Source organism: Dipteris shenzhenensis, chromosome 22, assembly GCF_047967505.1.
Source record: "Dipteris shenzhenensis isolate YYH24624 ecotype China chromosome 22, Dip_SZ_1.0, whole genome shotgun sequence".
In the NCBI taxonomy this organism is placed as follows: Eukaryota; Viridiplantae; Streptophyta; class Polypodiopsida; order Gleicheniales; family Dipteridaceae; genus Dipteris; species Dipteris shenzhenensis.
In genome coordinates, this window is record NC_141617.1 from 7,582,475 (window position 1) to 7,598,277 (window position 15,803).

Here is a 15,803-nt window from a genome sequence, read left to right on the forward strand (position 1 = left end):
CTATAGGAATGATTGCCTTTTGATTATAAGAATGACACTCCCTAAACTAGGACTAGTGGATGGAAGCAAATAGATTATAAACTTGTTCCATCCCAATTGGTTGTAGGACCTTTGATTGGATTTATGGTTGTTCATAGAACAAGCACAACTTATTATCCCCAAGTTAACAAGTAATAAAGGGTCCATCGACAAAATACTTTACAATGTTCTCACCAGAATAGTGAGCCAAAGTGCTTTAGTTAGCATTAGATTATCACACTAGCACTCAATTTTATACGTACAAATAGCCATTACAAGTACATCTAAAATGTTTTAACCTAGCGCCCTTGTTTTGGGTATTGCCTATCCTTTTAGAAGTATTGGATTTTAGATTGCCTAGCCATTACAAGGGTATTGCCTAGCCATTACAAGGGTTCCCAACAATAAGCACATAGGAAGAATTCCTACCTCACTACTCATGTATAGAGTGCTCACACATTAGCACAATTTAAAAAAATGCATGAATAGAATCCCAAAAAATTTCCATCCCATACCCTAAGGCTTGGTAATCAAATCAATTCGGGGAAGTTGTTAACCCTGTGGCAATAATCATCAAAAGCATAGTCTAGAGCGACCAATATGAAATTACAATGTGTTTGGAGTGTGTAGAAAGTACCATTTGTAAATCTGAGGTTGAAGGTAGATTTGATGCAAAGATAGCCAAAGAAATCTCTAGAAAATATATAGACATACTTGTAAAATCATGCTCTAGAAAGAGAAATACTAAAATCCACACTTTGTGCTAGAGAGAGAAAGTTGTTGCACATTGTATGAGAGAGAGAAACCATACACTTTGTGCTAGAGAGATAAATTCCTTGGTAGGTTTGGGTACTATGATTGTTCAAGGTGTCTTGGAATTAATGTGACTGTATTAGCCTATACTAAGCTCGATAATTAGAATGTTGATATATTTCACATACTCTGTGTTTATTAGCACTACCTCCTTAAAGGTAGTGGTATATGGAGGATTGGATTCTCCTTTTGTGAATTTCCAAATGTAAGTTTTTCAAAAAAGTTAATAGAGTTGTGTTCAAACTACCTAATGTGGTGATTATCCTAAAAATTAGGGCTAAAACTTTCTTTTGATACTCCAATGTACTCAAAGTTGTAAAGCACTCAATATGGTTTAATAAGTTTTCTTTGTGTTCCTGAACTTAATTTTCCATTGGATTGGTTTAATTCAAACACCAGACTACTAGATAGGAAAGTTGAAAAGCAAATCTTGCCCAAGAATCCTTTTGATGCCATCGATGATCTATTTGGAGAAAGTCTTTTGTTATGTTTTCCCACTTCAACTCATGGAAATATTGATTACCTATAAAGCCAAGGGAATACTTTGAAGATGGGGATTCGAAAAGGGAAATCAAATGATATCGATGCCATTATAGTTATTTTGCCTATGGAGCTACATAGAATCTGTGCAGCAGTCATTTGATTACCCATTTTTTGCTATCTCCAAACTGACGATTTCCTTTACTCCACCAGCTAATTAAGATGTCCATGATTGATGTGGGAATGCATAACATGAATGTTTCTCCAAACAAGAAGGATACATATAGAAAGAGGACAAGATGCAAGTAGTTTGACAACAATCACATGATACACATGGTCGACACAATGCATGTCAATTCTAGTGCTCTTGTTGATGGTTGCTTTTATTTGTACTCAAAGTTCATTTCACTGTCCTAGACCAACCTGGTGGTTGTAACTTCACATGCACTATGTTTTGTTATAGTTTCATTAATGTTCCAAAGCTGATTTTCGACTAGGCTTGCTCAGGTCTCGTTTAGGTCAACCAAGAGGTAGGCTTGGAGTGGATGCGATTATACTAAACAATCCCAGTGGAGATATTACTTTGCATGTATTTGTATATTCAAAGGTTAATTTAGGCATGTGGTGCCATGAGCTTGCGAAATAGCTCTAAATGCTAAGATATTTTAAGATAGACTAGCTCGAGATAGTTCCAATATCTCCAAGTGAGCCAACATGATGGTTAATCTGAGCTAGTGAATTGGCATGCTCCTAAAAAAATAGATCTAAAAAGAAGCTCTAAATGCTAAATCACATCAAGATCTAGCACGATGGTCAATCTAGGCTAGCTATCTACTCTGCACACCACTATGAGCTTGCAAAGTGCCACACACCTCTCATTGTAAGCTTGTCTATTAAAAGCTTATAGTGTGACATGTGGAGCCCTGCATGGCATTTAGAACATTAATGCTAGCCAATTTTGACAATTACATCCGGTTAGTTGAATACAAGCGGCCCCCAATGCACCCATCTATAACAATCGTCAAGCTAGAAAAAAACCCAGAAAGGACGTGATCTTTTCTTTTCAATTCTAAATCGCACCCACCAAGGCAATGTGGTATGTCCACAAAATTGACTTTTGATTTGCTATACCCTATTCTGCAATGACCAAACAGTCTACCACTGCATATTTTATTGCATGCATGCACTATGCGTGCAACCTTCAGGAATTTTGCATGCCCACCCCCTACATGTGACTTTTTAGGAGCATGGAGCTTTCTTAAGACTTGAGCAAAGTTTCATGCCCATCAAAAATTTGATGGTAAACGTCCAACATTGCACGTACATACTATGCATGTTCAAAATTGAAGATTTGTGCATGCACATCCACACAAATGGTATACAAAACTTTGCATGGGCATGAAATTTAATTAAACTGAGACCTATGCAAAGATTCATACCCATCCAAATCTTGGACATTTGGTAATGGTCCACTAATGCATATTTACGTACGCACCACATGTGCAAAATTGGAAAACTTTGTATGCCAAACCATAAAAATTGGGGAGTTTTGGATGCCAAATTGAGGAATTTTGTATGCCAAACCATAAAAATACTATGCAATCCACATGATCCTCATGAAATAATCAGCATAAGACCTACGAAAATATATACTATCCAATACCTCAACATTCATCCATTGAAGCATTTTATTGCGCATACGCAGCATGTATGTGCAACATTTAGGAACTTCACGTGCCCAACAAGACAAACCATACCAGATCCACATGAAAATTTGTAAGGGAATGAGACTTTTTCAACTTAATACATTTGCATGGTGTCATACCCACCCCACACTCAACCAATGTGTAGCAGTCCATCGACACATACTTTATTGCATGTGTCTAATATACATGTTAAAACTAGAAAAGTTTTGCACCCCCTTATAAAATGTGTTTAATATCCACACAAAAGTTTGAAAAGGAATGAAACTTACTCAAATTAAGACCTATACAAAGTTTCATACTCAACTAACAATTAAACATTTGGTAAATGTCCACCAATGTAGCTAGGTTGCACCTACACAACACCCATATGCAAAAGTAGGGATTTTTGCATGCCTAGCCACTCAAATAATATTTGACGTATGTGAGAATTCAAATTTGCAAGAAAATAAATTAAAATAATAATTGCTCATCCAACTCTTGAACATTTGGTAGTGCCCACTACCCGAGGGGGTTCGCCTAAAATTATGTTACTATACCATGTGTTGCACGGGTTTTCAATTCAAAAAATTGATATAAATTAACAAAAATACATTAATATAAGTGGTTTTTTAATTGAGTTTGAAAAAATTCCATTTAATAGTCGATAAAGAAGAGGTTCATTTTAAATTTTAACTAACGAGTTTTTTAAATACCCCTTGAACGCTCATTATACATTGGATTTCTTAGTAGTGAAACCCCCAAGTCCATTGATGTGCATTTATTGCATGTTAAACTTACTCAAATTAAGGCATATGAAAAGTTTCATATTCTCCACCCACAATTGAACAATTTGTAAAGATTCAATGATGTGCTTTTTATTTCATGTACGCACCACACTTATGTAATATTTGGGAGTTTCACATGCACACATCCACAAGTAGTATTTGATCCACATGAAATTTTGCAAGGGCATATGAAACTTACTCAACTTCCATGCATGTGCAAAATTTGGGGATTTCGTGTGTGAAACCATACATATGATATCCGATACACATTAAACTTGGAAAGGGAATCGTGTTTACTAAAGTTCGAAGTTTATACCATCTAACACATGAAGATTTGTAAGAGTCCACCAATGCAATTTCACTGTATATATGCACCACATGTGCAAGGATGACAAGTTTTGCATGCCACACCACACAAATAGTATTTAGTCGACATGCACATTACAAGGGCATGAAAACTACTCAACTGTAAACCTATGCAAAGATTCATGCCCATTCCACACTTCAACATTATGTAATAACAGCCCATTGATGCATAAATTACTACGTGTAGGTATATGCTTGCGCGAAATCCACAAAAATGGTATCATCCAAGCCTACTGCAAATAGAACTTTTCAAGGCAATGGAGCTATTCAAATTAAGATGTGTACAAAGCTTTATACATGTTCAACACTCGAATGTTTAGTAATGGTCCCTTGATGTGATTTTATGAAAAAGGCATGGAAACATTGGCATACAGCCAAAACAACTAGGGATTGTTCATTGGAACAATTGGTATTCAGATGGCATAGGCATCTCTCTTGGCTGCTCCATGGGATGCACACAGAAAAAAGAAGCAAAGTAGAAGAAAGTAGTCATAAAACAGAGACTCATGGTCATGTGACGTGCTAACACCAATACATGTAGAATTGCCAAGCACATCGTTTTCAGACACACAACCAAGGAGGAAAAAGCCTTTACCCATGAAACGAGCAACATAACCCTCCAAAGGAATCTCACATTCGAATGCCAAAAGCTCCTGCAACTACCCTAGCGTGAGAGGTAGACTTCTCTGATGGCAACCTTCTCCACCCCTAGTCAAATCGTGTCAAAATGGAATGACACGTAGTCATAAAATAGAGACTCATGGTCATGTGACGTGCTAACACCAATACATGTAGGATCACCAAGCATGTCGTTTTCAGACACAAAACCAAGGAAGAAAAAGCCTTTACCCATGAAATGAGCAACATAACCCTCCATAGGAATCTCACATTCAAATGCCAAAAGCTCCTGCACCTACCCTAGCGTGAGAGGTAGACTTCTCCGATGGCAAGCTTCTTCAATCGCGTCAAAATGGAATGACACGTAGTCATAAAACAAAGACTCATGATCATGTGACATGCTAACACCAATGCATGTAGGATTACCAACAAGCACGTCGTTTTCAAACACACAACCAAGGAGGAAAAAGCCTTTACCCATGAAACGAGCAACATAACCCTCCATAGGAATCTCACATTCGAATGCCAAAAGCTCTTGCAACTACCCTAGCGTGAGAGGTAGACTTCTCCGATGGCAAGCTTCTCCACCCCTAGTCAAATCGAGTCAAAATGGAATGACAAGTAGTCATAAAATAGAGACTCATGGTCATGTGACGTGCTAACACCAATACATGTAGGATTACCAAGCACGTCATTTGCAGACACACAACCAAGGAGGAAAAAGCCTTTACCCATGAAACGAGCAACATAACCCTCCATAGGAATCTCACATTCAAATGCCAAAAGCTTCTGCAACTACCCTAGCATGAGAGGTAGACTTCTTTGATGGCAAGCTTCTCCACCCCTGGTTAGATCGCGTCAAAATGGAATGACACACAATCTATCCAATTGATCTTCAAATCCGAGGGCATCCTGCAACTACCCTAGTGTGAGAGGTAGACTTCTTCGATGGCAAGCTTCTCCACCCGTGGTTAGATCGCGTCAAAATAGAATGACACACAATCTATCCACTCAATCTTGTCTGCATGCAATTGATCTTCAAATCCAAGGGCAACAGCTCGTGCCAACAACTCACACCACCTCTCCTAGCTCAATCAAAGCACTTCTCATCAAGATATCCTCAAACGGAACGCTAGCACAATCCTCACACCCCCGCCGCTTCACCCCTCCATTGGAACCCATTCCCTGAAGGAAACCCTCACGCATGCAAGCACTCACTCTCCACTAAGCAGGCTTGTAGTTCAAGGTGCCTCACAAAGAGCTCCCATTAAGTGGATATGACTCTGGTGGGACAATTTGAGCTAAGGGGGTTAGTCAAGCAAGGATGTCCATTATAACCTTTGCTTTCAATGGGTAGAGATCATAATTCAATGGTTAAGCATCTTGGATTCTGATATGGTGTTGACAATGCATCTTACACTATGACTCAAAGGTTTACCTAGATTCATAACTTTATGAGATTGGAGAAATATGTGATAATAAAGTTGTTGAGAAATGTGATAATAAAGAAGTTGTGAAATGCGCTCCCCGCCTCTAGTTTATTTATCAAGCATTTGCATGTCTCCAATCACATTGGGAGGGTTTAGAGAAGGAGCTCCAAAGCTTTGCATGGAAAGAGGATGACATAGAAAGCTTCATTCGATTCCATGGATAGGTATGCGTACCCCAAAGTATTAGGGAAAGGTTGGGCCTTCCAAATTTACAAGCAAGAGCAGTTGCATTGGTCCATAAATGACCATCTTGATAAGGTCCCTCGTAAGCATTGTGGGTTGTAATATTCAAACAGTTTATCAACCAAGCAAATGGCACTCCAGTAAGTGGAAAGAGTTACATATAAAATTATCTCATGACATTAAGGTTAAAAGGATCGAGTTTCAGTAAAGGGGATGGCATGGAAGAAAGTGAGTCCATTTCTTCAATGCAAGGGAAAGAAAGGGCTGAGGGGGTATGCCAGCTTAGTAGAAAGCATTTGGGCGTCCCAAGTTATAGAGTGGCAGTTAATGCTAACAAAAGGTTTCACTCCGAATAGCATCTATAAGATTATAGGAGATTTGACTCGAAGACATTTAATCAACTCGAAGGCGAATTTAATTTACTGGCAGTTGATCAGAATCAACTTGAGTACTATCCAAACAGCGCAAGTGGATTGGCCGAAAACAATTATCTTGGACCATTGATGATCATGCCAATGGCTAGTGGAGAAAGGTCTGGCATTAAGGTTTGTAAAGGCAGCCAGGGTGCACAGGATGTTGAGCCAGAATTATTCAGTGGAGAACATCTTCGTGCAGACATACAAGGCCATCATATTATGGGGTTAATATCAGATTTCTTCTTTTGTGATAGCGGTTCTGTGAATTTCCCCTTTTAGAGATAAAAGGCTGGGAGTACCACCCTGCCCCCCCCCCCCTACCCAAAAAAAATTTAAAAAAAAAATCTTCCACGAACCTTCTATGACTTTTTGACATGCTAAGCAAGTTCACAATCCGATACACTACAGCAAGGCACTCATTTGGGGCCATCCTTTGATTACTCATGGATGCCAGCTCGCTCGAGCGCGCCCCCTCTCTCTCTCTCTCTCTCGCTCCACATCCATTACCATTAATACTATGCTATCAAGACGTATCAAATGAAACACCAAGCATTCTCTTTAAGTTTTTGGAAATGAATGGAGACGTGAAAAATAAGCTGCACAACTCCACAGAGGCAGAGGCTCGTGTCAGGGTATATCACCTTCAAATTTATGGGATCTGAAGAGCATACTCTTCGGACCTATATATACAAAGAGTATGAAGCCCATCAAGGAAAAATCGAAAACAGAGAGGAAGCTCAAACTACACTTTTCAACGTCTTTATCACAGCCAAAAGACAAAGATAGTGTCTCAGAACAAGACAGTGGCCTTGCATAACTTCATCCAGCAATAGTCCATGGATACGCCATCGTTGCGTAAGTTGCAGAGAAGGTTTGCCTACATTCATTCTAGCATGTCTGAACAAAGGGAGGCATATCGGGACGTAGTCCTGCGACTGTTCGATAAACATACAGTTTATCTACTCGATCCTGATCATCTTCATCTTTGATAATTTCCACGTTCAAAGAAGGCATGGCTCTAGCAAGCGATACAGCACCATCTACGCTGACCCTACATGAAGACATCCAAAGTGACCTCATGGACTCGTATTTCTGCACATCGAAGAGAAGAGCAGAATCCCCAAAAGGGCTGTCTCGTATCTCCAGCTTTTTCATTTTTGGGCAACCTTCCAAGATCCTCTGCATGCCAAGGTCACTCTTTCCAGCAAAAGCCAATGAAAGCATCTCCACTTGCTTGGCATACATGCCGATGTAGCTAAAAACTCGGTCCGTGAGCAAACCAGAAAGAGAAAACCGTTTGAGGTTTTTGCAGCACTTGACAATTGCTCCGAAACCTTCATCTAAAGGCTCTTTGGTCAGATGGTCTGGCATCTCCGGCTCCAAAATGCAGAGACGAAAACAAGTCAGCTGTGAGCAGTTCTTTGCCACGATCGTGAGGCCCTCATTTGTCATTCGTCCACAAAAATACAAAATGGATGTCAGCTTCGGGCAACCCCTTGAGATTGAAACGATCCCCTCCTCTGAAACAGAGGCGTGCCCTTGATCATGCAGGGGGAACACTCGCAACTCTTGAAGCTCCTTACAAGTTGAGGCAACTGCCTCCAAACCTTCATCTTCCACAGAATCGAGCACCTGCACAGTGTTAAATACGTTAAAGCACCCCTGCAAAGGTAACCAAAGAAAATGAAGATGCACAAGAACGCGCAAAACATGCAGCCAACCTTTGAAGACTCTTAAAGCACTTCCTATGAAGATAAGCGTGTTGCTAATTCATTTTCACATAGTTTCATTGGTTACTTGATCTTTTGCGTTTCACCAGATAAAAATGAATCAGCTTCCGATGCACTTAACGTGAAGATCATGCCATTTTTGAAATGCCAAAACTTGCCAGGAGAAGTTCAGACATTTCATTCAAAGGAACAAGAATGAGCACTTGTAGTCATCATGTGTAATCGGGTTCACGATGATTTACAAGTGTTTGGAAAAGTTTTTGAAGTTTCTGGAGCTGTCTGAACCAATGTGTTTAATTTTTGTGACGTCTAGGAATAAAGCACTGTTTTCTAAAGCAATATTGAAGCTGTCAAGACGAGTCTAAAAGGGAAGCTACCATGCTTACAGCATACTGTATTAATTATTCATTTAACGAACGAAAGCCCAGCACTGAAAATGTATAGCAACAATTGACATTGTCTTTGCAGACTTGCGAATAATTCTGCTACCGTTTTAATAAGAACAAAACGCTCTCTATTCCTAAGTGCAAAGGATCGAATTTCCCTAAGAGCACTTACATGCATTTCCCTAACATCCAATCCAAAAAACGAACATAAACAAGGGGTTCCAAGCAGGGCTCGACGTACCCAAAGCCGCTGTAGCTTGTGGCAGTTGCCGATAAGCTTTATCATATCTGTGCTCCGCAGAGAAATTGCATAGCTCAAATTGAGGGAAGTGAGATTGCCACAAATTGGATAGAGAGATGGAAGACATATAGAAGCAACGTCCCAAAAACCAGATATGCTTTGTAGCACCTTGCAATTCGAGATAACCCTTTCAAAAGACCTGATCTGTGACGCTTCTTTAGCATAAAAGGAGCCTGTGCCAAGATCAGTAAGCTGTGGAGCTTTCCGTAAAATGCGCTCAAGCTGCTCAAACGATACTGCATCATTTAACTTCAGGCTCTTCAGTGAGGTGCATCTCCCAACAAGTTTCTCAAGGGTTTCAAAGTTGACTTCACTTGAAGTACATGCAATATTGAGAGAAATAAGGGATGTAAAGGAATCAGGAAAACGACTCAGCCAATGCCCTCCCGTGTCATCCACTTCACATTCCTGCAGCTCCAAATCTTGCAAGTGCCTGCATTTATTGGATAACATCAAATTTCAGAAAAAACAAGGAAATTGACTTGCCTCGCTTTTACTCGACGACACTCAATTTCAGATCTCCGAATGAAAATTACAAACTCGCCAGTAAAGTGCTAGCACAAGTAATGTTAGTGAAATACATTTTTATATATCTAATATGATGTGATGCATCAAGGTACAGAGGGGCAGAGTTAAGTGTGGCTCCCTATGAGGAGCTTTTGGCACCGTATCAGAGCAAGCGATGGAGTGATGGCCCTGTCATGCCCTTTGATGGGCATGTTCTTCAGGATACATGTGCAGGAGGGATGGCTCCATCGTGCCAGTTGATGAGCATGTTCTTCATGATGGGACTGGGGCAAGCTATGGCAGCTGTCACTACGAGGATCCCTGACTCGTTAGAACACAGGAAAGTATGGAACTATACCAGTCTACATATCTCTATCTTACCTGTCAGCTAAATCACTGTCAGGTGTAAGGCTATACAAAGTTTAGGACTTCCCATTTGCTGTTGCTTCTGAGCTCATAAACTCACCATTGTGCCCTTCAAAATGTCCATTCACAGCTCGTCTTGAGCTTTGAAATTCAACATCGTGAGCTCTTAGACATGGCAGCAGCAGTCATGTGCTACGTGGCATGACATGAGTATTTTTCCTCCCTTATCAGATGCAGCTCTTATATAGACTCATAGGTTCTCTCCTCTCTATACGACGGTAGCCAGGGGGGTTCTTGAGCTGAGCCCAACCAACCTGTGACACATGGCTCCCTATAGGGAGCTCTGGCACACTCAGCCATCAGCCTCCACCTTCAATAATACCTCCTGACAGGAGGATCCGATCCCCCCTGTCCAGTTCATTCCTTGGAGGACCTCTCTCTCTCTCTCTCTCTCTCTCTCTCTCTCTCTCTCTCTCTCTCCCCCCCCCCAAACACACATTTTAGCGAGCCAAACCAACGAACCAAAGGACGAGAGAGAACAAAATAGGAGGAAAACATGAATCGACTTAGTTAAAACATACATGTAAAGACCCAACTGAAGAACAAAGCTACCGAGCTTGCTAAGGTTCGGGCAGCCAGGGAAGCAGGAAAAATGGGCAGTATATCGTGACGGTCTTGCAGTGATTAGAGAATTTACGACAAAATCTAAAGACCCTCAGTCTTAAACTGATGTAATGGCCACTCCATAGCCTAGTACTTAGTTCCTTTTATGTTTTATGTTCTATGTGTTTTGTTTTTTTGGAGGAAGCTGATGATACTCCCAGGGAGGTTGCCTATGGCCCTCTCTGTACTGATGTATAAGCAGGTCTCTTTTGTCCCATAGACCTTTTTAGGTCTCCAGTGGACATTAATAAACTCTTTCTTTTTTCTCTCTCTAGGAGGAAAACAAGAATCGACTTAGTTACAACATACATGTACAGACACACACTCTCTCTCTCTCTCTCTCTCTCTCTGTGCAAATTATGAAAAGCCAGTTTTGAAAGGACAAATATTTATGAAAGACAAGTGAAATCCAAGAAGGTTTTCAGCCCTTTTTAGCACCGTCTATGGAGGACCCAAAAGCCAGGGCAAAGTAGAAGGCTGCAGCTGTCCAAGAGCAGACACACAGGAGATTCGATTGCAAGACCAGCTGGCAGTGCCCAGCCTAAGCATGAGCTTGTTTTGGTTCAAAGAAAGGCCCTGTTTTTATTTGGTTTTCATGAAAACCTGGGACAAGCTCTAGCAATAAGAGCCAAAAAATCACTTTTTAATAGCCCGCTGCAGCCTGTTCTAGCTAAAAATGTTGTCTTTTTTGCTCTAATTAAGGATATACTAAGGGGCTTAGCACATGGAAAGAAATAGGATGGGAATGGGAAAAGGTGGTCCCAAGTGTTCCCATGCATATTTCTATCCTATTCCCATCCCACCATGTGCTAACAAAAAAAGAACTAGGTATGGGTTTAGGAGGAAGAGGACACATGGCATCATTTCATGTGTTTAAGAGGTGGGAACCTTGTGGGGACAAGGACACATGTCATCCTTCCATGTTTTTGAATCCCTAAAAAAGGGGAACCCATTCTGGCTGCCAGGGTCTAGAGGCCATGGTCCAGGATGGGGGAAAAAGTGGCACTCCCATTCTAAATCCATCCTAGACCACTTGGTGTAGGATGGGAGTAATGATGACAAAAATATTCCCATCCTAAACCCATGCTAGCCCCATCCATGTGCTAAGGCCCTAAGTCCTTCAAGAACACACACACAAATGCACAAAGAAATGCCAAATTTTTTTATCTAGAATAGGCCGCACTGGCACAACCTATTCTAGGTATTAATTTGGCATTTCTTTGCGCATTTGAGTGTGTATGCTGTCATGATGTAGCCCTCTATTAGAGCAAAAAAAAAATCAGTTCTTTTAACTAGAATAGGCCGCCATGGAATTTATTTTTTTTCCTCTAATTGAAGGCTACTGAGTCCTTCCTGAACAAAAACCTGCCGATTATGAATTGCAATCAGGATTCATATGCATATGGACTCATAGGTAAAGAAAGCCTTATCCGATGATTTATGCATATGATATTAGACAAACATGGGATAATTTATGCAGAAGGACCATTTATTAGCTGTTTCATGCAATAAATTCTGCACTAGTTTTGAGGGCATGATTCCATAACTTTCGTAAGATGGGATGCTGGATAGGGTCTATCCACACCACAATCTGTAAAGTCTCTGACCATACCAGGAAGCCCACTAATTCATTTGCGCTAGGCATTTGGTACAGTATTGTCTGCTTGTGCTCGGCACTTTCTGAGGGATCAGTCTCCACCTCTAAAAGAATCATAAAGCTTAAAGATATCTGCATGCCTAGCAGAAGGACCTGGATGAGGCTCCAACAAGTCCCACCTTCCATGGGGAGACATCTGGAGTAAAAACGAGGGCTCTAGCTCAGTTGCCAGAGCAAGCTAGCCCCAATGGCAACAGTATTGATCTCCTGACATCATGTTTAGCTACTAGCCCTGCCAGAAGGAGATCTGACATCATCCAGCTCACAAGCTCTGACAGCTAGGCAAAGCAGGCATAAATTTCAAGAGCATGAAGCTCCCTGTATATTTTGATCACTCTCACAGTCCCACACGATAAGCTGCTGCAGCCTGCCACAAGCTGAGGTAGCAAGGACGACTACCATAGGCAGTACACATGAAGGTTGACTAAACGAGGTTCCTAGCGACCCAAAAACCAGTTTACATGCGTCCCAGAAAGAAAAGATGAAGTAGAAATCCAATGCACGTGAAAGTTATCCAAGAGGTTATTGCTCACTACTGGGCAGCCAGCTTAACTTCCTGGCAAGGCCAGATAAGCAAAATACCCACCACCTGCAAGAAATGATTGGAAGTCTGGCGTACGGTGGCTCTGTTTGAGAACAAAATACGAGGCACTCGAAATGCAGAGTGAACCATCCCTCGTCAGAGCGGAAACATACATTCTGCTAAGTTCATTCTTCAATACCCTTCCTCTACCAGGGGCCAACCAAGACATAAAATGCAACAATAAAACTTAGGAGTGAGAATGCTACCCTAGCACACTGTGACTGGACAGCAGACTAACGTCTGTATGTACAAATCCACAACCCAGACAGTGCTGACATGCTTGAAAGCAAGTATGGAAACTTCTTAGCCATATCGTCTAAAGAGGTAATTTGGCTATCTAAAATCTTCTTCTAGCAGCAGGCCGTCCTTCAAAAGGTCGGAAACCGCCCCTACTCGGCCTCATTCTGAACTCAAGCACAATGTAATAGAAAGGGAGTACCACTAAAGAATAAAAAACGAAACCATCTGCTATTGTTTTCAAACTGATAGTAACGTGAATACCGAATTGCAGCTGTTGATCAGTCCAATGCAACATCAAGAAGACAAGGAAAACCAAATTGAAAGTTAGAAGCAGTACCTACAATTGGCCGCGATGGGGGCCAAGCCACTGGTGCTGAATCCGTCGCAACTCGTCAGTACTAGAGTACGAAAATTTGGAAACGACCGAGCAATCAAGGCAAGGCAATCGTCTGACAGCGCCATCCGTTTTAAGCGTAGCTCTTCAAACCACCGATAAGCCTCGGCCAAGTGAGCAATCCATGGATCAGCATAAGCTCCCCATTCCGGAGGAACAAGACCAAAGTCCGAAAATCGGGGCTTCCCCTTTATTGTCAGGGACTTCAGGTTCCTGAATCGGCAAGTGAGAAAAACTGGGGAAACAGAGTAGCAGTTGCCAATGAAAACTCGATGTCGACTCAGCGCTTCCACGCGATACCATGCTTTGCAAACCAAGGAAACCGCATTTCGGTCTTTGTGAGAGGTAACAAAGGCCAGGACATGTTCCAAGACCTCCTCCGGAAAGCGGGCCATTCTCCTACGCTCGGAAAACTGCGAAAGAAAACAAGGCAGGCGTAGGTTTTCTACAGTCGTGCCTGCACAATCTCTGAATCAGAACGAGCCGAACATGTCCTGGGGCTAATCCTCCACAATAAGTTGTTTAAGCAAGCTTGTTTAGCTCCTTAGCCATTTTGCTCCAAGACCCTTGCTTGGGGTGTCGGCTCTCCGCAACTAAGGAGTTCTGCCCCTTTTGAAGATCGAGGAGAGATCTCCAGCGAAGATCTACGCAGGCAAGGTGTTACAATGAATTCTGCGGCAAGCAACAATAATAGATAACGACAAAGCACAGCAACAGCGTTTCACTTGAGGGCAGGCAGAACAACGTTTCCTGTGCCGAAGCGTACCACTGAAAGGCTTGTGAAACAGCTGGACTTTGCGGTACAGGAGAGGTTAAGCCGAACCGACGAACGGGGACAAAAGGCGAGAAGGAAGAAGCCTGGCTGTATCGTTCCGCACAGTACAGGAAGGGGAATGATGGGACGGATGAGCAAGGACAGCCGTACGGGATGAGCTGCGGAGCAATGGCGAGAAGAAGGATGGATGAAGGGAAAAGATCATGGGGCCATTGATGGACAGAGGTGGTGATGATGCAGCAGAGAGTCTTGCCTGTGCCGAGCTTGGACTGCTTGAGCGATGGCTGAGTGAGCAGCGGTGCGTCGCTGCGGCAGGAGTCCCTATCTGAAGGTGATGATGCATGAGAGTGGAGCTGGGGGTGAGGTAGCAACGGGCCGAGGGCTGGTGCAGGAGCTCTGAATATCCGGCGTTTGGTGCTGCGGCGGCCGCTCTGAATCAAACAATGGAGGGAGAAGAAAGGTGATAAAGAGGCGGATGAGGCTAGGAGAGGAGGCAGTGATGGATGATGAGAGAGCTCATCTGCCTGTTGTGCCTGTGTTCCGTCAACCGTGAGTGTGTGTGTGGGTGTGTGTGTGTCTGCGCTTGTTTAAAGATGAAAGTTGAGATGATGGAAGAGAGGAGGGCAGTTGAGAGTCCTCAGACACAATTGAAGACGACGACCAAACAGCAATATGATGTTCATCATGTTTTCTTCATCATCATCATCATCATCATCATCATCATCGTCATCATCATCATTACCAGCTCTCGGCCCTTTCGACGATAAGCCTCCGCTTCGATTTCTGGGCCCTCCTCTCCCCTCCTGCTCAACATTTTATTTGAAACCTTGCTATTTTCTCAGCAAAATATATAACTCGATGCCTTACCATATACCTAACATGCCTTCACATATAACTAATATTGACGTCCCTTGCAATATAACTAACATGCCTTCACATTTAACATATAACTATCATGCCTTCACATATAACTAACATTAAAGAGGACTTTGGAACACGACAACAGGGAGCACGCGCTGGGCTTGCTCTGGGCCCCTGAGACGATAACTATAAGTGTTCAACATTTTATTAAAATCTTGTGCCTTCAAATCTAACTAACGGGCCTTGAAAAAAGCAAATATATATCTAAAATGCCTTTAACGTTTCGAGGTTTTAAAACTTCCAAAATTTGAAGGCAATTTTGAAGGTTTTAAAACCTCCCAATTTTGCAAGTTCTCAGCAAAAAAAATATAACTAGAGTCTAGAATGCCTTCGGATTTTAGAGGTTTTAAAAGCTTCTATTTTCAAATTTAAAGGTTACTCTCCAAAATTTGCCATTCACCTCACATTAAAGCTCAATTCTCTCTC

The 15,803-nt window shown here is 41.8% G+C and overlaps 1 protein-coding gene across 1 annotated transcript; it reads right to left on the reverse strand.

Annotated features, from left to right (window-relative positions):
• Positions 1 to 7,392: 7,392 nt before the first annotated feature.
• LOC147887678 (protein AUXIN SIGNALING F-BOX 2-like) lies at positions 7,393 to 14,787 on the reverse strand. The gene is made up of 3 exons (XM_087393467.1): positions 13,625 to 14,787; positions 9,212 to 9,704; positions 7,393 to 8,486 (listed from the first exon to the last, which is right to left on the reverse strand). The coding sequence occupies exons 1-3, from the start codon at positions 14,074 to 14,076 to the stop codon at positions 7,743 to 7,745; spliced, it is 1,689 nt and encodes a 562-aa protein (XP_087249593.1). The 5' UTR covers positions 14,077 to 14,787; the 3' UTR covers positions 7,393 to 7,742.
• Positions 14,788 to 15,803: the final 1,016 nt, after the last annotated feature.

Bases quoted from the DNA above. Each gene is read 5' to 3' on its own strand.
- LOC147887678 (XM_087393467.1), bottom strand. From the start codon at position 14,076: ATGGCCCGCTTTCCGGAGGAGGTCTTGGAACATGTCCTGGCCTTTGTT. The intron at 9,705-13,624 runs GTACTGCTTCTA...CAATAAATGCAG, and splicing joins CCCATCGCGGCCAATTGTAG to GCACTTGCAAGATTTGGAGC. The intron at 8,487-9,211 runs GTACGTCGAGCC...AACACTGTGCAG, and splicing joins ACAAGCTACAGCGGCTTTGG to GTGCTCGATTCTGTGGAAGA.